Source organism: Leuciscus leuciscus (genome assembly GCF_965113295.1).
Source record: "Leuciscus leuciscus genome assembly, chromosome: 3".
Classification (NCBI taxonomy): Eukaryota; Metazoa; Chordata; class Actinopteri; order Cypriniformes; family Leuciscidae; genus Leuciscus; species Leuciscus leuciscus.
In genome coordinates, this window is record NC_138727.1 from 56,344,363 (window position 1) to 56,367,157 (window position 22,795).

The following is a 22,795-nucleotide window of genomic DNA, read 5'->3' on the forward strand; positions in this document are numbered from 1 at the left end:
CTATTTGCAGCCATTGAGTACTATAGACATCTAGTGACTATTGATATTATTGCTTTTTTTGTTTGTTAATTTTATACCAACATAAGACACCAGATGTCACCAAAGTCACCACATTTTTAAGTTTTAGCTATATGAATTTAATGAAATGATTATTTTTTACTGAAGTTAAAGAAATATTAAATATAACATAAAAATAAGCATAATTTAAATAGAAAATATGGTACTTTTAAAGGTAAATAAATTCAAAAATACCCCAAAAATAAAATAAAAAACACCATAAATTGATAGTTTTTATTTTATCGAAGATAGTGATAAAAATAAAAATGTTGGATCACACCTGAGACCTCTGTGTCCACATTTGTCCACAAATACAGATTTAAGGGCTGTAATGTGAATACGGCTTGAGGGTTCAAATGTTATAATGGCCTCATGATAGCCATTGTCAAAACCAACCACCTGACAGTGAGGCTATAGTTGAAGGAGTGCAGCTCCCACCGCAGTGTCACTTGCATCAACATCAAGAAAAAACAAAGTAGAAAAATCAGGAGCAGACAAAACAGGAGAATTAACTAGAAGCGCTTTGATTTTCTCAAAACTCGACTGACAGGCCTCAGAGCATTTAAATGGAACCTTTGGACTGAGAGGGTCGGTTAAGGGAGAAGCAACAACAGAATTTTTTACAAAAATTTCTGTAGTACCCCTACCATACCCAAAAATCGACGAAGCTCGCGGCGTGAATTAGGCACGGGAAAATGAGTGATAACCTCCACCTTAGACTCAACAGGTCGAACTTGACCGCCACCAACAATCTTTCCCAAATAGGTGACCGTAGCTCGACCGAATTTGCACTTCGCCAAATTAACCGTAAGGTTAGCACGAGACAAACGACTGAACAGCGCATCGAGTCGCTCCAAATGTCCTGACCAAGACGCGTGGTAAATAACCAAGCCATCCAAATACGCTTCAACATTATGCATGCCTTCGATGACACGATTAACCAATCTCTGAAAGGTTGCCGGGGCGTTTTGTAAACCGAAACCCATTACTGTATAATGTAGGAAATGATCTGGTGTTACGAACGCACTGATCTCTTTAGCGCGATCTGACAAAGGCACCTGCCAGTAACCTTTAAGGCGAGACACGGCAGGCAAAAACATCGGGTTTTTTTTACTGGTCAATTTTGAGATTTTTGGATATTTGTCTTCAATAACATGTCTTCTTTCAGACTGTGGTGAAGAAAAGTCCGAAATACACATTTAGGTCTTTATTTTACTACACTTTGTCTGTTTGCGTCAGTAGATTTCTCATAAATTCAACAAAAGTTGTCATTGTAAATCATCCCGCCGATCCGCGATCTCTGTCTGCTCTCTGTCATCACACGCACGGCTGGATAGCTCTCTCTTCACTGTACAATGCTGTCGGATCCAAATATGGTCATTTCCTTTTTATCAGCAACCAATCGTGAAAGTAAAAGGGCTGAATGCGCAATCTCATTGGCTGATGATAAATCTTTAAAGCCTGTTTTCTCAAAATGACCTTTCTCTCATACTCCAAGTCCGAAATCTCCACTTCAGTAGCACCTATATACACCAAACTTTCCAGTCTTGTACCTATATAGACAGTATATTCTGATTTACAGGATAACAAAAGTAGATATCCATAAATCCCTCTAATTTTTTTCCCATCTAATGAGTGAACACAATGAAAAAATATTTTTAACCTGGCTTTAGTGATCCAACGCTGCATACTCTTAAAGGTTACGTCCGTGGATCACGGCTGAACGTGTCTTCTCCACACTCCACACTCACTTACAAACAAACTTATAATATAAATTAGTATTAATATTGATAGCATCACTGGTAGCTTCGTTGCTAACTCACTGTCCATCTGTTAAAATGGCGAATATATCAGATGTAAGTAGTCTACCTTTTGGTGCAGGTGAGGACACATTTGAGCTGCACGCACTGCAGTCTGAGCTGGAAGCTGTTGAGAAACAGATCCACAACCTTTTATTGAGACAGGCCGAGCTGAGAGACCGGTGTTTGGCTCTTGAAACATCACGCGCCGACGCACACAAATCAGTGTTTAACGTTACTAACCCGCTGACTCCGACCGCGTCTACTCCGTGCGTTCCTCAGCATCGGTCGCAATCAGCCATGGTCTCGTTCACTCCGGCTCCAACACGCCACCACGAAGCCTGGGTGGTTCCGCAGCGGAAGACGCGAGTCAGGTTTAGACCAAGACTTTCTCCGACCCTCCCGGTTTTCGAGTTATCCACACAAAACCGCTTCTCCCCTCTACGCGAAACAGAACACGATGCTGTGATCATCGGCGATTCCATCGTTCGGCACGTACACGCTACGTTAGGTAAAAGTAAGGTGCACAGTCACTGCTTTCCTGGTGCTCGTGTTTCTGAAATCGCTGCTCGCGTTCCCGAGATCCTGAACGGTGACGAGCGCGTCGGAACTGTGGTCCTGCACGCGGGAGTGAACGACATCAGGCTGCGCCAGACGGAGATTCTGAAGAAAGACTTCAGGAATCTAATCGATACGGTACGCAGCACATCGCCTGAAACAACGATCATTGTGTCAGGACCGCTTCCCACGTACCGACTAGGGCATGAAAAGTTCAGCAGATTATTTGCGCTAAATGAATGGTTAATGTCATGGTGCAATGAGCAGAAACTGCTCTTTGTAAATAATTGGAATCTGTTTTGGGCGCGTCCTAGGCTTTTCCGTGCTGATGGCTTACACCCAAGCAGATTCGGAGCGGATCTTCTGTCAGATAACATCTCCAAAATGTTAAATACCCTTTGACTAGTAACCAAAAGTCCAAATCATAGTCTCTGCTGCACCAATTCAACTGATATAAATACTAGTGTAGAACATTGCATAGAAACCGTGTCTATTCCTCGTTTAGTGAGATCAAATAATAAATCTAATGCAGGATCTAGGAAAAATCTAATTGTTATTAAAACAGAAAATGTTGCTATTAGTAAACAAAAACTATTTCTAAAGCTAGGTCTTCTAAACATTAGATCACTCACACCTAAGGCAGTTATTGTAAATGAAATAGTCACAGATAATAGCTTCGATATACTTTGCCTTACTGAAACCTGGCTTAAACCAAATGATTATTTCGGTATTAATGAGTCTACTCCTCCTGGATACTGTTATAAGCATGAGCCCCGTCTGATTGGTCGTGGCGGAGGTGTTGCAACCATTTATAAAGATATTCTAAATGTTACCCAGAAAACGGGTTATAAGTTTATTTCATTTGAAGTACTTGTACTAAATGTTACGCTCTTAGATGTTAGAAAAACATCCCTATTATCTCTAGCCTTGGCTACCGTATATAGACCGCCAGGGCCTTACGCTGATTTCCTAATAGAGTTTGCAGATTTTCTCTCAGACCTATTAGTCAATGTCGATAAAGCATTAATTGTTGGAGATTTTAACATACACGTAGATAATCCAAATGATGCGTTAGGAGCTGCGTTTACAGATTTATTAAATTCATTTGGGGTCAAGCAAAACGTCACCGGACCAACTCATCGTCTTAATCATACACTCGATTTAATTATATCACATGGAACCGATCCAACCGATATAGATATCATTCCACAAAGTGATGAAGTCACTGATCACTACATGGTAACTTGCATATTACGTACTGCTGTAATATGTCATGCGGCGTCGCGTTATCAACCAGGCAGAACAATCCTCCCATCCACCATAGATAATTTCTCAAATTGCTTATCTAATCTATCTCAGCTGCTGCCTGAACCCAAACAAACAGATGAACTAGAAGAACTAACTAGCACTATGAGCACCATTCTCTCTAGAACATTGGATGTGGTTGCACCTATTAAATTAAAAAAGGTCAGAGAGAAAAATAAAGCACCATGGTATAACAATACTACGCATGTTTTAAAGAGAGAAACCCGTATTTTAGAGCGTAAATGGAAACAAACTAATTTAGAGGTCTTTAGAATCGCGTGGAAAGACAGTATGTCACGTTATAAAAAGGCCCTAAAAGCGGCCAGGGCTGAGCACCTCCGCAAACTAATAGAAAACAACCAAAACAATCCAAGGTTTTTATTTAACACCGTGGCTAGACTAACAAATAAACAGACGTCACCCGAACAAAATATCCCGTTACAGTTCAGTAGTAATGATTTCATGAACTTCTTCACTGAGAAAATAGAAAGCATCAGAACCACAATTGTAAACGTTCAATCTTCAATCGCGCCTTATAATTCAGCTTCAATTATCACCCCGAAAGAACAATTACAGTGCTTTACAACTATAGAACAAAAAGAGTTAAATAAACTTATCACTTCATCTAAAACAACAACATGTTTATTAGATCCTATACCAACTAAACTACTGAAAGAAGTGTTACCTGTAGTGGAAGATCCTCTCCTCAATATTATTAACTCGTCTTTATCTTTAGGTCATGTTCCAAGAACATTTAAACTGGCAGTTATAAAACCTCTCATTAAGAAACCACAATTAGATCATAATAATCTAGCAAATTATAGACCCATTTCAAATCTTCCATTTATGTCTAAAATATTAGAAAAAGTGGTGTCCGCTCAACTGGGCTCTTTCTTGCAACAAAATGAGATCTATGAAAAGTTTCAGTCTGGATTCAGACCGCATCATAGCACTGAAACTGCGCTCGTTAAAATCACAAATGATTTACTTTTAGCTTCTGACCAAGGCTGTATCTCAATACTAGTTTTACTTGATCTTAGTGCTGCGTTCGATACTATAGATCATACATTACTCTTAGATCGACTACAAAATTATACTGGTGTTCAAGGACAAGCACTAAGCTGGTTCAAATCATACCTATCTGACCGCTACCATTTTGTCTATTTAAATGGAGAAAAATCGATCATAACTCCAGTAAACTATGGAGTGCCGCAGGGATCTGTATTAGGCCCTCTGTTATTTTCAATATATATGATGCCACTTGGAAATATTATAAGGAAACATGGAATTAGTTTCCATTGTTATGCTGATGACACTCAAATATATATTTCATCACGGCCGGATGAAAACGCTAAATTTTCCAAATTGACAGAGTGTGTTAAAGATATAAAAGATTGGATGACCCGTAATTTTCTTTTATTAAATCCAGACAAGACAGAGGTAATACTTATCGGTTCAAAAAACCGCCCACAAAACCTCGCACAATACAACTTTAACATCATAGGATGTCCTGTTACTTTATCCTCTACAGTAAAAGACCTGGGAGTTATACTCGATTGCAACCTGTCTTTTGAAAATCATATTTCATATGTTACAAAAACAGCATTTTTCCACCTTAGAAACATTGCTAAGCTACGTGATATGCTATCAGTTTCTGATGCAGAAAAGTTAGTTCATGCATTCATGACCTCGAGACTGGATTACTGTAATGCTTTACTAGCTGGTTGTCCTGCATCCTCAATAAACAAGCTACAGTTAGTCCAAAATGCCGCCGCTAGAGTTCTTACTAGATCAAGAAAATATGATCATATAACACCGATTTTATCATCACTGCATTGGTTACCTATAAAGTTCCGTATTAATTACAAGGTATTGCTACTGACCTATAAAGCCCTAAACGGCTTAGCTCCAGTCTATTTAACGGACCTTCTATCACCCTATAATCCATCGCGCTCTTTAAGATCACTAAATTCAAGGCTTTTGGTCATACCTAGGATATCCAGAACCACCAAAGGAGGGAGAGCATTCTCACATTTGGCTCCAAAACTCTGGAATAGTCTTCCTGATACTGTTCGTTGCTCAGACTCGCTCTCCCAGTTTAAAACTAGATTAAAGTCGCATCTCTTCAGCCAGGCATTCATATAATCCTACAGTTCAAACTACAATCCGGCCTCTAGCTCATAAATGCCAGAGGAGAACTGGCCCCCGACTGAGCCTGGGTTCTCCCAAGGTTTTTTTTCTCCATTAGGTCACCTGATGGAGTTTTAGGACACCATTAGGTCACTTGATGAAGTTTTTCGGTTCCTTGCCACTGTTGCCTTTGGCTTGCTCAGTTGGGGATATTTTGGGGATATTTAATTTAATTTTATCAATCAATAAATTCCTCTTGAAACAAACTTTGTTGTATTATTTTAATTTAATACTGTGAAGCTGCTTTGATACAATCTGTATTGTGAAAAGCGCTATACAAATAAACTTGACTTGACTTGACTTGACTTTATCCAATACTCAGATTTCGTTTTTTAAAATATATTAGCGCATATTTAATTAGATATGGCCTAATTTGCATATTTAAACATTAAATTACAGAAAACTTGTAATACATTTTTTTCTCATCTTAATGTAGGTAATCAACTGGGAAAGTTTCATGATGATATCTGCTAGTTAAAAATTGTACCCTATTCACCTGTAATGGCTTGCCTTAAGCAGACTGATTTTAGTAACAAACACAGCATTTCCAACATGATCCACGCAATCTTCCATTCGAGGCAATGGATAACTATCTGGTTTCGTCACAGCATTAACGCGTCTAAAATCAGTACAAAAATGAAACGTTCCGTCCAGGGTTTCCGTTGTCCGGTTATTGCCGGATTTTGGCTGAAAAAAAAATGAAATGTCCAACAAAATTAAATCTCTCCGATCAAATTGTCCGATTAAAATTGCCTAATAATCCCGCCCCCCTAACACAATCTGAATTTGAGAATAAGCCTAAAATGTATAAAGCAAAAATACACCGACCTTTGGCTATGTTATAAAGGAACAGGCTCTACCGTTTGAAAGTTATTAAACATTATTACATGGCTTGGTTGAATTCCAATGTGGAATGAGGTCTGTTATTTCTTGATAACAGACCGCTGCGAAGCACTAGCGGCGCCAGGATTTTGATTGTAGGTGGGCCTCCAGAAAACTGGATGGGCCAGTTAAAATAAGCCAAAAAATTAAAAAAATTATAAAAAACGGGTACCCCTTCATCTCCGTTTCAGCGCTTTTCTGGGCACTGAGGACAGCGACTCAGTAGCCTACCTGAATTTAATGCGTAATTAGCATAGGTAAAAAAAATTAAAAAATAAACTTAAACAGGTTTTTTAATACAATTACAATTTAATTTAATTTAAAATTATAGGCCATTTATTTTTAGTTTATTAACAGCAACAACAGCTGTAAAGATGAAGTTGACGATCGCCATCTCCGTAGTGAACGCGCCTATAGAGAGAAATGCACATCATGGATTACATAATAAGAGAGTAGCCTATTTCTTTTCGTTTTAAATTGTTAAAAATACATTTCAAGCTTTCTTAAGATATATTTCATGTCTGTGAGGCCTACGCATACTAGAGGCACAGCAAGAACGCGCAAGTGTTTTTGCCAGAATACTCTGTTCCCCTGTTATTTCAGTGTTGTATTTTAGTCAAGGTAAGCCTATCTTCGATCCTCTTGTTACTTTGTATTTTTAACTTCACAGAATTCTGTATTTTAGCTAGACGCGTTGGCACAATTAACAACAGCCGCGAGTGAAATTTAAAATTATTGTTACATTTGCACTTAAGCCTTTGCTCCTAGCAGTTTGGAATTGGCACATTTTCGCGTTATTTACACTTAATTGCCCGACCGAAACAGCATCTGTAAGAATAGATATAAATAGAGGCATTTCAGATCATTCCAGCAGGACCAACGACAAGCATACTAGAGGCACAGCAAGAACGCGCAAGTGTTTTTGCCAGAATACTCTGTTCCCCTGTTATTTCAGTGTTGTATTTTAGTCAAGGTAAGCCTATCTTCGATCCTCTTGTTACTTTGTATTTTTAACTTCACAGAATTCTGTATTTTAGCTAGACGCGTTGGCACAATTAACAACAGCCGCGAGTGAAATTTAAAATTATTGTTACATTTGCACTTAAGCCTTTGCTCCTAGCAGTTTGGAATTGGCACATTTTCGCGTTATTTACACTTAATTGCCCGACCGAAACAGCTGTACTCACTCAAGCGGTGAAAGCATTATCCGTATATCTGTGTAATTTGCGCGCTGTCGCGGAAGCGTCAGCGGAAGCGTCAGCGGAAGCGTTCAGCTCTCGTGTTCAGCCTCCTCGTGTTCAGCCTCCTCGTGTGAAGACCGACTCGGGTAAAGACCAGCGACTCTACCTGCGCGACTCCACCGAGCAAGGACACCAGAAAGGCACTTAAGTATCTCCTCTTCCCTTCTTTTTCCCTCTACTTATCCTATTGTTCACCTTAATCAACATGTGCTTTCAATACATTCCTGTTATCTCTCGGCAACGTCCTTTCATCACGCGCAATAGACAGCGCAATACTGCCAATCTGCGTCCCATCCTCACATCCTCACACACTCCTCTCTCTCTTTCCGTGGGTCTATGGAATTGTCAGTCAGCAGTCAATAAAGCTGACTTCATTCCAGCCTTTGCATCTCATTCTACTCTTAGTATCTTGGGGCTGACTGAGACCTGGATTCGTCCAGAAGACTCAGCAACCCCTGCTGCTCTCTCTAGCAATTTCTCCTTCTCCCACTCCCCTCGCCAGTCTGGGAGAGGTGGGGGTACAGGGCTTCTCGTTTCTAACAATTGCAAATACTCCACGCTCTCTTCTCTATGCAACAACAACTCATTTGAATATCATGCTATTACACTTACAACTCCCATTAAAATCCATATTGTAGTCATCTATCGCCCCCCAGGTCAGCTGGGTAACTTTGTAGATGAGCTGGATGTGCTGCTGTCCACTTTCCCTGAGGACGGCACCCCACTTCTAGTCTTCGGTGACTTCAACATTCATCTCGAAAAGCCACATGCAACAGACTTCACCTCACTCCTAGCCTCTTTCGATCTCAAACGACTCATCACCACAGGTACTCACAAATCAGGCAACCAACTGGACCTGGTTTACACACGCAACTGCACCACAGAAAACATCCTGGTGACACCTCTCCACGTTTCAGATCATTTCCTCATTACTTTCAGTCTACAACTCTCTACCCCTGCACCACCACCCCCACCACCAGTCACTTTCAGACGAAACCTGCGCTCACTTTCCCCCTCCCATCTTTCCTCTGCCGTGTCATCCTCTCTTCCCCCACCCTCACAATTCTCATCTCTGGATGTGAATACCGCAACGGACACCTTATGCTCCACTCTAATCTCTTCTCTAGACATTATCTGCCCTCTCTCCTCCAGGCCAGCACGCGCTACTCCCTCTAACCCCTGGTTATCTGAGGTTCTTCGGGAACACCGGACCGAACTCAGGGCAGCGGAGAGGAAATGGCACAAATCAAAAGACGCATCTGACCTGAGTATGTATCAATCTCTCCTCTCCCCCTGTTCTGTTGATGTTCATGCTGCAAAATCTTCATACTTCCACAACAAGATCAACAGCTCCTCCAACACACGATTACTCTTCAAGACATTCAACTCTCTCCTCTGTCCACCTCCACCACCACCCGCCTCCTCCTTAACTGCTGACGATTTTGCGCACTTCTTCACCAACAAAACAACAGCTATCAGCAGTCAATTCTCAGCTCCACACACACAGGAACCCAGACCGACCCCTTCCACAGCCAATACCCCTCTGTCCTCCTTTTCTTCGCTAACCGAGGAAGAAGTATCTACACTCCTCCTGTCCAGTCACCCTACCACCTGCCCGCTTGACCCCATCCCCTCACACCTTCTACAAGCCATCTCTCCCACACTTCTACCATCACTCACACACATCATCAACTCATCCCTCCATACTGGCACCTTCCCTACAGCATTCAAGCAGGCTCGGGTTACTCCACTGCTCAAAAAACCAACGCTAAACACATCATTTGTAGAGAATTACAGACCTATCTCTCTCCTACCATTCATTGCGAAGACACTTGAAAGAGCTGTCTTCAACCAACTAACATCCTTCTTGTCTCTAAACAACCAGCTGGATGTCAACCAATCTGGCTTCAAGAAAGGACATTCAACTGAGACTGCATTACTGTCAGTCACAGAAGCCCTACGGATCGCAAAAGCTGCTTCCAAATCTTCAGTCCTCATTCTCCTGGATCTGTCTGCTGCCTTCGACACGGTGAATCATCAGATCCTTATGTCCACCCTCTCATCACTGGGCATCACAGGAACTTCACTCCACTGGTTTGAGTCCTATCTCACAGGTAGGTCCTTCAAGGTCGCATGGAGAGGTGAGGTATCCAGAGCACATCAGCTGACCACAGGTGTTCCCCAGGGTTCAGTTTTTGGTCCCCTCCTCTTCTCCATCTACACCACATCACTGGGACACATCATACAGGCACACGGTTTTTCCTTCCACTGCTATGCTGATGACATGCAGCTCTTCCTCTCCTTTCAACCAGATGATCCCACAGTAGCTGCACGGGTCTCAAGCTGTCTGGCGGACATCTCCACATGGATGAAGGAACATCACCTGCAGCTCAACCTGGCAAAGACTGAGCTTCTCGTCCTCCCTGCCAATCCATCTCTACAGCACGACTTCACCATCCAGCTAGAGTCATCATTAATCACCCCATCAAGATCGGTCAGAAATCTTGGAGTAACGTTTGATGACCAGCTGACCTTCACAGATCACATTTCAAAGACAGCTCGATCATGCAGGTTTGCACTGCACAACATCAGGAAAATCAGGCCTTTCCTAACTGAGCATGCAACACAACTCATCGTCCAGGCCCTGGTCATCTCTAGGCTTGACTACTGCAATGCTCTTCTGGCTGGACTTCCAGCATGTGCAACCAAACCCCTACAGATGATCCAGAATGCTGCAGCTCGTCTTGTCTTCAACGAGCCCAAGAGGGCCCACGTCACTCCTCTGTTCATCTCTCTGCACTGGCTACCTCTCGCTGCTCGCATCAAGTTCAAGGCACTGACGCTTGCTTACAGAACTATCACAGGCTCAGCTCCCTCCTACTTTCACTCACTCCTACGAGTCTACATCCCTACCAGACACCTACGATCGGTCAACGAGCGACGTCTCGTGGTTCCATCACAGAAAGCCACAAAATCACTTTCCAGAACATTCTCATTCACAGTTCCATGCTGGTGGAACGCTCTCCCCACCCTCATCCGGAATGCAGAATCCCTGACAACATTCAAAAGACAGCTGAAAACCAATCTCTTCCGTGAGCACTTAACCTGATAGAAAAAAAAAAAAAAAAAGTGTTTTCCTTTCCCTTTGAAACATCACTTATCAGGCTTATGCTACTCTGAATAATACCTGAACTTCGTATTTTGAGCACTTCTTGCGTTGTTGTTGCTTTTGCCTCTTTATGATGACTCGCTGAATTTTGTCCTAATTTGTAAGTCGCTTTGGAGAAAGGCGTCTGCTAAATGACTAAATGTAAATGTAAATGTACGCTGAGTTTCGTTAAATTAGGATGAGATGCGCTCCAGTTCACGAGCAATGCAAGTGCTCCATGATTAGGCCTATCGTCTGCTATATTATATATTGCTTCTTATTTATTAAATCCAGGCAATTGGTTGATAAATTTTTTTTTTTAAATTAAGATACAATTTATACAAAATGAAATTCACTTCAAAAAAGGATTTCTACAAAACAAAACTTAATTAAGTGGTCAAAATCATGTCTGACCCAAGCCATGTCTCTCGATATATTGCGCATCCTATCTTACTCGTGCGGTTCACTTTTCATAAAATCAACATAGATGAAAAAATAACATTATAATATTATAACAAATATTAAACTAAATGAGCTTATTTAATGGCTACAACACGTATAGTAGACCTAGACTCTCTATTTGTACAAATTGCTGCACATTCATTTTATTCTGAATTTTGCACACATAAGTTGAAAGGCATTTGTTTGTGCATGCATAGCAAAACATATCTGCAACATTTATCAAGTTCACTGATAATTATGCGTGCATTTATTAATTATTATCTTAATGAATAATGAAACAAGGACGAAGCATATAAACTGCGTTGTTTGTTTAGAATGGAATGGATCGCAAATAGATCCGAATGAAGAAACGTACAAAATCATAGTAGAAAATGGGTCTCGAGTGTTCCTGCAGAGAGGGGGTTCTCGCTGCAGAATCGGATCAAGACGAAGCAGCGAAGTCACCTTGCGGAGAACAAGGTTACGCGGCTTATGCGCATTGCAAGTTGTGGAGAGACACTGGGAAGTTCGCTTGAGTAAAAACAATAGGCTTCAGATATTTTATGTGGGGAAGGGGGATTGGTTTGTTAAACTATGAATGTGAAACCATATTAAAAACAATTGGCGTTGATTGACGCCAATCGGACGTTCATGTTTTTTTCCGTCTATTTGAAAGTTAGGCTAATAAACATGTTGCATTCTATACGGCCTGATTATGTCATTTTTTAAGTTACATAGCCTGCCTCCAGTTTTCCTCAACTTGACTAATTAAGAAGCGATATTTGGCCGGCATATCATCTAAATGTCCGGAAAACGAAACCTCTGCCGGTCACGGTCCACTTCTAGCGGAAACTCTGGTTCCGTCAGTCTTTTTAACAAGCAAACGGTGAGCTCCAAGAACTAAAGCTTTGCTCTGCACAGCAAAATCCCCAGTGTTAAATTAAGGGCGCTTTCACACTGGCAGTTTAGTGCGGACCGGGGCACGGTTAGGTCATTAACCCCCTGAGGTCTACGGTATCGCCGGCGATACCAGCTCGCTTTTTTTTTATTAGTGTAAAATAAACTCATAAATACTCTGTTGACTTTGATTTTCCATAGGAGTTTCATACATCAATCGATTCTGTTAAATGTGTATTATTTTTGTGTATACTCACAATAAAAACAAAGTGTTGTGCTTTTTGCCAAATAAAGAAAAATAAACACGAAGCGAGTTCTGCCTTCTCTCTGCCAGTGAAGTCCATTCTGAAACGCGTCCGAAAATTAACAATAACTCAGCGAATACTCAGTCAAACAGACATACAGACACACAGGCATGAAGCTTGAATTCTCTTCTTTTAAATGAAGTAATTTATATAAAAAACAAATATTCTCATCTTGTGAAATCTGTATTAAAAGAGAGCGATTCCAGTCGACCTAATTACAGCTAATTCAGATGTAATGTGACTCCGCCCACGGAGAGCGCGCGCTATTCAAACGCAAATGGCTGAGGCAATCCTGTGAACGCCCCCATCAGCTCGAGAAAACACACAAGTTTATTTAGATCATTACTTGTTTACACCGTCTTGCAGCGCTGTGAGGAATAATACTAATGGAAAATGTCCCTCAGAAGTGCGGGTATATCGAGGAGCGAGCTGAGTAAGTTTTTTCCTTCTCACGTGAATTTCTTCACGTGGGTTTCTGTTTATGAATGAATAAACGGCAGAGATGCGCGCTGTTTACCACAGCTGGCAAAGACAGTTTAAATTTAAATCTCGTGTGTGAATGAATGATGATGTTTTAGCAAACTGCATTGCTATACTGAGATAAGTAAACATCGACTGAATGTTGAAATAAAATGTAGGCTATTTGTATAAGCAACGTATTAAACTGCAAATTAACAATATGCCCTAATATTTCATGAAAACAACGTTACAGTCAGACGAAATATGAAAGACAACATTTTGTTGACTAGATTTGGGTACAGTTTTTACTGTAGAATATACTGCCACATCAAATAAGCTTTTGTTTAGCAATTTCTATATATAAAATACTATTTTTGTCAAAAATAAAGTCATCAACTAAGATGTTAGCTGTTCCAATGTTGGGTATATTCAAACTAATGAATACATAGATAAAATGTAGGCCTATAATCATTTTCTTTACAAAGAAAGAGTACACTTGAAATATTGTTGAAATTGTAATTATTGTTGTAGCCTAATTGTAACCGTTTTAATAAAATAGCAAAACATATTTACAAGATAGATGTAAGCAAAATCTTAAATGGTCAATATAAGTCTTCTTCTAAATATATCTTTTGTCCTTGCATTGTGGCTCAGTCAGTGTCACACCTGAATGAATGGCTAATTATGCAGAGTGGGTGTATTCTAAGGTGTAAACCACTCCTCGTTCACGCCCCCTCGCATATTGGCTTTCCAAGCAAAACCTGTTTTACATCAATTTAAATCAATGTATGGTTTTATGTGAACGATAAAGCAAGACTATTTTCACATAATTTTGAAGAAAAAACTATAGGCGACGACATCCAATAGTCAAAAGTCTTATTGCCACATATTTAGTATGTGTTTTGTGGCCTTATTTCAAAAACTTTAATTTTTAGTTTTTTCGATAACCACGCATAAACATTATTCTCTCAAAAATGAAAACATGTACATACATGTGGCTCACATATTATTGTAGTCCTGTTTGTGCTATATAGAGTGAATTTACACCTTTGCCATTAATATGTTTATAAGCAACTGAAAAAAGCACAAATGTCAGAGCATGTCAGAACACCCCCAGGGCCCAAAAAAACGCTCAGACTCCAGAGGGTTAAGTGGAGTGATTCACAAATCTCATCCCAGATTATTAGTGGGTTGCTGTTAAAAAAAACTCTCACATTTCACTGTCAACTTTACCATGGTTCAGATCAGATGGTCTGGCATTTGACTTTTTTAAACAAAACTGCACAAATGCCTTTTAGACATGTTACGTGGGTGTGCATGTAGAACTATTTGTGTGTGTGTGATTTTCTTTATTTGAGCTTGTAGGTGGAGTCGTGGGAAGGGATTTTCCCTGAACCGCGGAAAGGGCACACATATCCCACTCACACAAACTCACCTGTTTCTCTTCAGTGTTGATAATGACCAGATCAGCTCCTCGATCGCTGCAGAACTGCCTGCTGTCAGACCAGCTCTTCAACTCACTGGATATGAACAAGCCATCTGAACCACACAGAAATCCTGATAGAAACACAAACTTCTGAAAAGTTTATACACAGCTAATGTAGCAGACGTAGGCCAGTGAGAGATGTGTGTATAAACTAGGTGTGTGTCGTTGCACAACAGAGTCTAAGCGTCTGATAAATGTCTTATCTTAAATTTCTTAAAAATTCTGTGCAAAAATCTCGTCTCGTCTTGTGAGCAAAATGTCTCCTCTCACCCCTTGTATAAACCTCACTCCCCTAATCTCAAAAGGCGCTGTAGCGACTGCCGCTAGAGACTGTGGTCTTTAGCCTCCTTGTTAGAAGGCCTGCCTCCCAAGTGGACGGGCCTGGGTTTGAGTCCCGCTTTGAGCGAGCGGTTCGAACTTGAGGGGCTCCACTAACAGGGCACATTTAGGCTAGTTCATTTAGGTTAATTCATGGCTCCCAGCATGCATTGCAGCATGGATCGATTATGTAGCTGTATTCTTTTATTATTTAATTTAGAATTTTTTTCTTGATTGTCAACATTGTTGAGGTTTGTATGAGTGTCGTAATCTAAAAATGTTATACTTTCCGCATGCGCGAGGGTCTGTGTGACAAAGAAAATCGTCATCGGAGGGTGTACACGTAGGCTCTTTGTGGACATCCACATGCCTCCCATTTTTTGCGTCGCTGTTCTACAAAAGCATCAACTGCGCATGCGCTGGAAAAACAACATGGATGTCGAATTTGAAGAAAGGCTGTAAGAAGAATTGTTAAAACAATATAAAGACAGCCAGATGTGCAATAATTCGTGGAGGGAAATTGCGTGTGTGGAAGTATATGTGCCGATCTACTGCGCATGTGTGGAACACGTCCACCGAGCGGACCTTAGCATACACTTTCAGTAGTATAAATACAAGTAGTCCGTATCCGTGCAGTACGCGTCCAAACTGGAGTATAATCGAAGCTATAGGGCCCTATCATACACCCGCCAGGCGTGACGCAAGTGTCTTTTGCTAGTTTCAGCCTAACACAAGTATCATTTACACGTCCTGTGCCATGTTGTTTAAATAGCAAATGCATTTGTGCCCACCTGTTCACCCATGCGCTGGTCTGAAAACCAGGTGTATTCAGGCACATTGTTATTTTGAGGCCATTGACCAACTGAAACCTGGTTTAAAGGGCACCTATTATGCAAAATTCACTTTTATATGGTGTTTGAACATAAATGTGTGTTGGCAGTGTGTGAGCAAAACCACCCAAGAATGATAAAAATCTACCCAGTGTTTTTTTTACAATCTCAATAAATCATAAGCACTGTCTCAGAATGAGCTGTTCTAAGATTTTATGCAATGTGACGTAGAATTGCACAGGCCCCTCCCACGACTGTTGATGGACACTGCAGTTTGAGCATAGACCCGCCCCGAGTGAGCTGGACACAGTCCGCCATTGTTCGACGCTTGAGCAGCTGTAGACAAGAATGTCTCCTAAGCAATTGAGGTGTGTTGTTGTTGTTGGATGTAAGAATGAACATAGCAGTCTTCATTTACTCTCGTTGTTACTCGAGGATGGATCTGTGCTGTTTGTGATCCAGCTTACGGTTTTAAGAGCGACAGTCCTAACGTTACTGACCACGGCAGAAATGAAAGTGAGAGCGCGCACTTTGACAGCTCATCGAGTCATTAATCACTTAAGTATCTCATTAACTTTAACCCTGATTCAGAGTTTTTTTTAACTCTCTGTAGAGAGGGACCAAATGTACTCTGAGCAGAGTTAATTTAAAGGGATAGTTCACTTTGAAATTAATTTTTGGTATGTTTTAGCTTACCTCAAGGGCATCCAAGATGTAGGTGTCTTTTTTCTGCAGTAGTTTCAATTTTGATATTTTTAGGTCAAACTGTTCTTGTCTGTCAGTCATATAATGCAGGTCTATGGTCACTGTCTCAAAGAGCATGCACAGAGTCCAAATTAAAACAATTCCCCATCGTCCAAATTAAACAATTCCCCATCGTAAGTACACATTGATGGCCTAAGACACGAAACGAGCGGTTTGTGTGAGAAAACGAACAGTATTTATATCGTTTTTACCTCTTATACACAGCCATGTCGAAGTGATCTGATCTGACGTGTACGCAGACTGGTGCATAGATATATACACTAGATGTCGCCTTAAAGACATTCGTTCCAATTAACTGCCGTAGACAAGGCGACATCTAGTGTTTCGTGTCTTAGGCCATCAATGTGTACTTACGATGGGGAATTGTTTAATTTGGACGACAGGGAATTGTTTTAATTTGGACTCTGTGCATGCTCATTGAGACAGTGACCATAGACCTGCATTATATGACTGACAGACAAGAACGGTTTGACCTAAAAATATCAAAATTGAAACTACTGCGGAAAAAAAGACACCTACATCTTGGATGCCCTTGAGGTAAGCTAAAACATACCAAAAATTAATTTCAAAGTGAACTATCCCTTTAAATTAACTCTGCTCAGAGTACATTTGGTCCCTCTCTACAGAGAGTTTAAAAAAACTCTGAATCAGGGTTAAAGTTAATGAGATACTTAAGTGATTAATTAAGTGATGATTGGGCATTAATGATGAACATCAGTCCTGCTGTCAACAAGTTATCAGCAGAGGAGGATTAAACAACTCCATAAACAGCATTACCAGCTTCACGTATTACTAACCAGACTGACTTTATTTCTGTCAGACGTCTACAGAAGTTCTTATTGAGAATTAAAGGTACAATATGCAAGAATTTTTTGCCGCTAGAGGGCGCTACATTCCCAACAACAACGGCGTAGCTTGATGACGATGTGAAGGAGCGTGGAATGATGGGAACTGTTGTTTTCAACTCCACCGTGGATGTAAATCAGTCAGACGGGAATCGAAAAAGCATGTTCATGGATGAGGTTAAGTTCTATTTTTATAAATGTTGCGTTTAATGACATCCTTTTTGTGGCGAGGGGGACGTGGTTCAGCGCGGTCTGTAATGGGAGAGAGAAGAGACGAGCGTCCACAAGTAGGTCAAGTGCAAATTACGAACACCTGTGTCTTATTGCAGTGATCGGCGTGGAGAGACCGCTTATAAGCCGCGCGCTGGAACGAGAGAGAGAGACTGAAGAGAAAATTGGACGCAGAGAAAGAGAACCGGTGGATCCGAGCTCTCATTTTTTAACTGTTTTGTGCCGTCGCGGTTGCCACGGTGAATGCGCGTTGTGCACGACTTTTGTTTGTTTTGCTTTATTTTAATAAAGAATGAGTCCCAGTCACGCGCGACCCCTGTCTTCTTCCTTCCTGGTTCTTGAACCTCATCACACTTTTATTTAATTAAAATGAATTAACCGCATGAAAAGTAAGGTTTAATACTACATTGGTTATCATAGATGTTACTGTATGTCGAATTCATTGTTGTGATAACGCTGCGCAGTTTTACGTGTTCTAAACAATTGTTGTAAAAGTACATTCGAACATACCCACATCATTTGCCAAAATACTGATTAATCTTTATAACTATTGCTTTATTTTAATATTTGATGTTAATAGATTATATTCACTAACAATACTCTCTAGCCACAGATTGGACATTCAGAATTTAGATTTTTTAAATACATTATAGGATTTTTTTTTTTTTTTGACAAAACATCAAGAATCAGCATATGGATCTCAACAATGGTGACATGCTTCATGCTGCAATGCATGCTGGGAGCCACAATAGTATAAAACTCATGGCTCCCAGGATGCATTGCGGCATGAAACATGTCACCATTTTTGAGATTCATATGCTGATTCTTGATGTCTGTGTCTTAGAAAAAAAAAAAATTCCCCCATTATGTATTTAAAAAATTCTAAATGTCCAATCTGTGGCAAGAGAGTATAGTTAGTGAATATAATCTATTAACAGCAAATGAGCACTTTTGGACAGTGATGATATAAGTGCATAACTCTACTTTTTGTTGTTGAAAACTAGATCACCTGAACATCTTTGCTTCTGGCATTCTTTGTAACAAATTACGTGTTTTGGTAAAAGCTGTTACAAAAACCACAAACACACAAGAAAATAAGATAAGAGTCAAACTGCCCAACTGAAGGAAACACTCATCACGATAATGGTGACCAACCATTTTCAATAAATCATCAACATCTAAACCTTTGTTAATTCTCAATAAGAACTTCTGTAAACGTATGACAGAAATAAAGTCAGTCTGTTTAGTAACTAGATGTACCGCATGGCGGTACAAAATATGGCCGCCGCTCAGGCCTGCACTGGCTTTCCACAAAAATAAATGACGTGGAGCAATTTGGCTGTATTGCGTGTTTATGTATATACCTAAAAAAAGTAGTAGTATGTGCATGTCTGTGTGTGTGTTTGTGTATGTGTGTGTCTGTGTTTGTGTGTGTGCGTGTATGTATGCGTGCGTACATGTGTGTGCACATGTGTGTGTTTGTGTGTGTGTGTCTGTGCATGTGGATTTGTATGTGTGTGTATGGGTGTGTGTCTGTGCGTGTGGATGTCAGTGTGTGTGCATGCTTGCGTTTGTTTGTATTCCTGCATGTGTGTGTGTGACAGTATCATCCTAAACCAGCAACCCTTCGCTCAACACCACCATCTACAGGCAGATGAGTGTACAGTCACTAAATGTGCACATAAATGAATTTATTTTATACCCCCCCATGGATGAAATTCTACGAAACTTAGCATACCCCCAGAGGATGTCAAGTTAATCATACACATGAAATATGGTGCAGTTCTGAACATCTCAACTGAAGATAGGGGCGATTAAAGCAGAATAATATTGCATTTTCATTTTTTATGGGAGGGGTGCAAATCACAAATGAGTGATTATGGGCTAGGTTGATGTGGGCCCTTAAGACCAACATACCATAAAAATGTCTTCATCCTCGGTGCCACGGTTCAGGTAGTTATTTAGGAAAAACTGCATTTTTGGGGTTTGGGGGGGCCCAGCGCGGGGGGGGAGTGGCCCCCGGGGACCAAACGAAATTTTTCTGTAAAAGTCTAGTGGGGCTACATGCCCACCAAATTTCATGTTCCCCGGTGTTTCGGTGTCCCTGGTATCGTTGACGAAAAATTCAGTAGATGACGAAAAAAAAACCAAAAAAACTCCATATATGACCCCTTTCGCTAGCTACGCTAGCGGCGGTCATAATAAGTGAAGCTGGTAATGCTGTTTGTGGAGTTATTTAATCGTCCTCTGCTGAGATCGTCACAGATTTAATGTCTTCTTTTCTCTTCAGTTGATTTCATCTAAGACTGTGTCTGAAGTCAGTTGTAGTTCTTGTGTTTCTCTTTTTTTCTGTTCTTGTTTCTCTTTCCTTCAGTGATTATGCTTGTTGACAGCAGATGTTCATCATTAATGCCAAATCATCACTTAATTAATCACTTAAGTATCTCATTAACTTTAACTCTGTTTCAGAGTTATTTTAACTCTCTGTAGAGAAGGACCAAATGTTCTCTGAGCAGAGTTAATTTAACTGTGATTTTGCTGTGTGGATAAGACTTTAATGCTCACTTCTTATACTGTGTTTATTCAGCTCTTACTGTGATTCTCTGGAGTAAAACTATTGCTTCATCTTTTGTGTGATGTACAATAAACTTCATTGAACTCATCAGTATATTTTGGTCATCATTCGGACAGGGTTTGCTACAGCAGGCTTGTATTAATAGTAGATAAAAGCAGATGGCAAGTAAATTATAACCATAATTAAACTAAACTATACCTGTTCTATCTCCATACAGCATATATTCTCTGGCTCTGTGGGCATTATTGTCCGAGAAATGAACACCACTACCAGTGTTGCCAACTAATTTTCAGGGGAAGTTGCTAAAGGCAGATCGATTTGTTGCTAAAAGTTGCTAAATGACGTTGTGACGTCATTGCGTTATGACGTCATTACGTAATCGCAACGCAAAACTACGCCATTATGTAATACGTAGATATTATTGTTTGTTAAATAAATTATATATATATATATATATATATAAAAAAAATTTTAACTAAAAAAAGTTGGTTTAGTTACCCAGTAACTAAACCCTAAACCAACTTTTTTTAGTTAAAGGTGGGGTATGTAATTCTCTTTTTTGGCCATTTTTTCAAAATCACTTGAAATCCTATCCCTAACCCACTTACAGCCACTGAGTTAGAAGCACTGACATGAAAATTAAGCAATTTACTCATCTGTGGAACGGGCAAGACTCGAAAAACTCCAGCCAATCATTTCCAAGACCACCTAGAATCATTGGACAGTAAGTGCGTCAATCAAACGGTCGTACCATACCCCCCTCCCCCCATCCATGTCCATGCTCTTCGAATGGGTGGAGTCAAAGGAAAGAAGGTAGGACCATTTGAGTTGTGTATTTTCAAAATCTGCCAGCCGTTTTGCAAATCACATACCCCACCTTTAAAAAAAAGAAGACCTAAAACAACTATTTTTAGTTAATGATCTGTAAGACTGGGGCTTTATTAATGCTGTTCATTTATTCAAGTAATTTATTTGACATTTGGGTATAAAGTGTTTTAATTCTACAATATATGCTGTAAAAAGGCTGTTCAACCTCTTCAGGTAGAACGGTGACTACTGCAGTTCAAATTTCCTATTGGAAGTTGTGGTGCCCTTACCAGCTCACCACGCCCTTGCGAGTGTTGTTTGGATTAGAGTCACTTTCCAAAAGTTGCTAAAAGTTGCCAAATAAACTAAAAAAATTGCTAAATTTGTTGCTAGGTGCTTTTTGAAAAAAAAGTTGCTAGGGTAGTCTGAAAAGTTGCTAAATCTAGCAACAAAATTGCTAAGTTGGTAACACTGACCACTACTGAGAGTTTCTGTTCTGATATTATCAGATGAGATTGTCCTGGCTCTGAGCGCTAGCTCGTGAGGCTCCGCCCCCTGGGCCGGCAGCAGCAGTTAATTTGCATTTAAAGGGATACACACTAAAACAGCGCGTTTTTCTGAGCCCCAAAAAATGACAATTTAAACATGCTGTAAAAAAATATCTGTGGCTAAAACGTCACATACATACTCTGGGGACATCAGAGACTTATTTTACATCTTGTGAAAAGAGTCATAATAGGTGCCCTTTAAAGTCAATTGCGCAATATATATATTTTTTGTTATTTAAAGTGCGCGTTAGTAATGTGCGCCTATAGGCAGATCCACAACGCTCGTACACTCTGCTTATTAAACACACAGGGATGCGCAGCATCACACAAACATTTTTAAATATGAAAAATTAAAGGATTACAATGTAAAAGATTATTATTGTGTACATAAAGATATGGTGGAGTCCGGCTTGTCCCATAGATGGTCTGCTCGCACGCTTTAACCTCTCTCTCACACACACACACACACACACACACACACACAGCTTTATCCTCGCGCACAAGCAGATCCGTTTGCGCTGTTTTCCTTCAATGTAATTGAATTCCTTCATGTAAATAGCGAATCCACCATGGTGCGAGCGCAACTGGCATTTAAAAGGAATGGGGGATGAGACTCTGGTTGGTTTATTTCAAGTTACGCCCAAAACACCCATTACTCATTAAGAGAATAAGGACAACCCTTTTAGACCATGAGCCGGGACCGCCGGCCATTTTTCTCAAACAGATCTCTTAAGAGTTAAGAGGAAGCAATCTTTCTATCACAAGGACTGAACTCATTACTTAAATTATGCATCAATTTCGTAATTATTTAAATTGCTTTGATTTGATTTCACATTGATTTGAACTCTGCTGTATAGTTGTTTTGCAATATGTTCATTGGGGCATGTTGTCACATTTCACTTAGATTTTTTTTTTTTTTTTTTTTCAGGGTAAATAAATAATAAAAAAATATACATTGTATTAATGAAAGAAAACCAAATATTTGGACCAGATGTGTGAAAATATTGGAAATGTGTGGAAAAAAAGACACTCTGAACCCCAAAGTGGAAAGCCGGGAAAAAAAAGTGTTAGGTTGTGCCCTTCTCTCCCCTACTTTTATGTGGAACCT

At 40.2% G+C, this 22,795-nt stretch overlaps 2 protein-coding genes across 2 annotated transcripts in view; one reads left to right on the forward strand and one right to left on the reverse strand.

The window, feature by feature from the left end:
• LOC309495537 (uncharacterized protein) overlaps positions 1–22,795 on the reverse strand; it is a gene marked incomplete at its 5' end in the record, with an annotated part of 180,691 nt that overhangs the window by 150,499 nt on the left and 7,397 nt on the right. The window lies entirely within an intron of this gene.
• Positions 7,332–9,976, forward strand: LOC309493763 (uncharacterized protein). Its single transcript, XM_082162999.1, has 2 exons — positions 7,332–9,300; positions 9,918–9,976. The coding sequence occupies exons 1-2, from the start codon at positions 8,238–8,240 to the stop codon at positions 9,959–9,961; spliced, it is 1,107 nt and encodes a 368-aa protein (XP_082019125.1). The 5' UTR covers positions 7,332–8,237; the 3' UTR covers positions 9,962–9,976.

Coding starts and splice junctions, on each gene's coding strand:
- LOC309493763 (XM_082162999.1), top strand. CDS start 8,238: ATGTGCTTTCAATACATTCCTGTTATCTCTCGGCAACGTCCTTTCATC. Junction 9,301..9,917: donor AAAAGACGCATCTGACCTGA/GTATGTATCAAT, acceptor CTAAACAACCAG/CTGGATGTCAACCAATCTGG.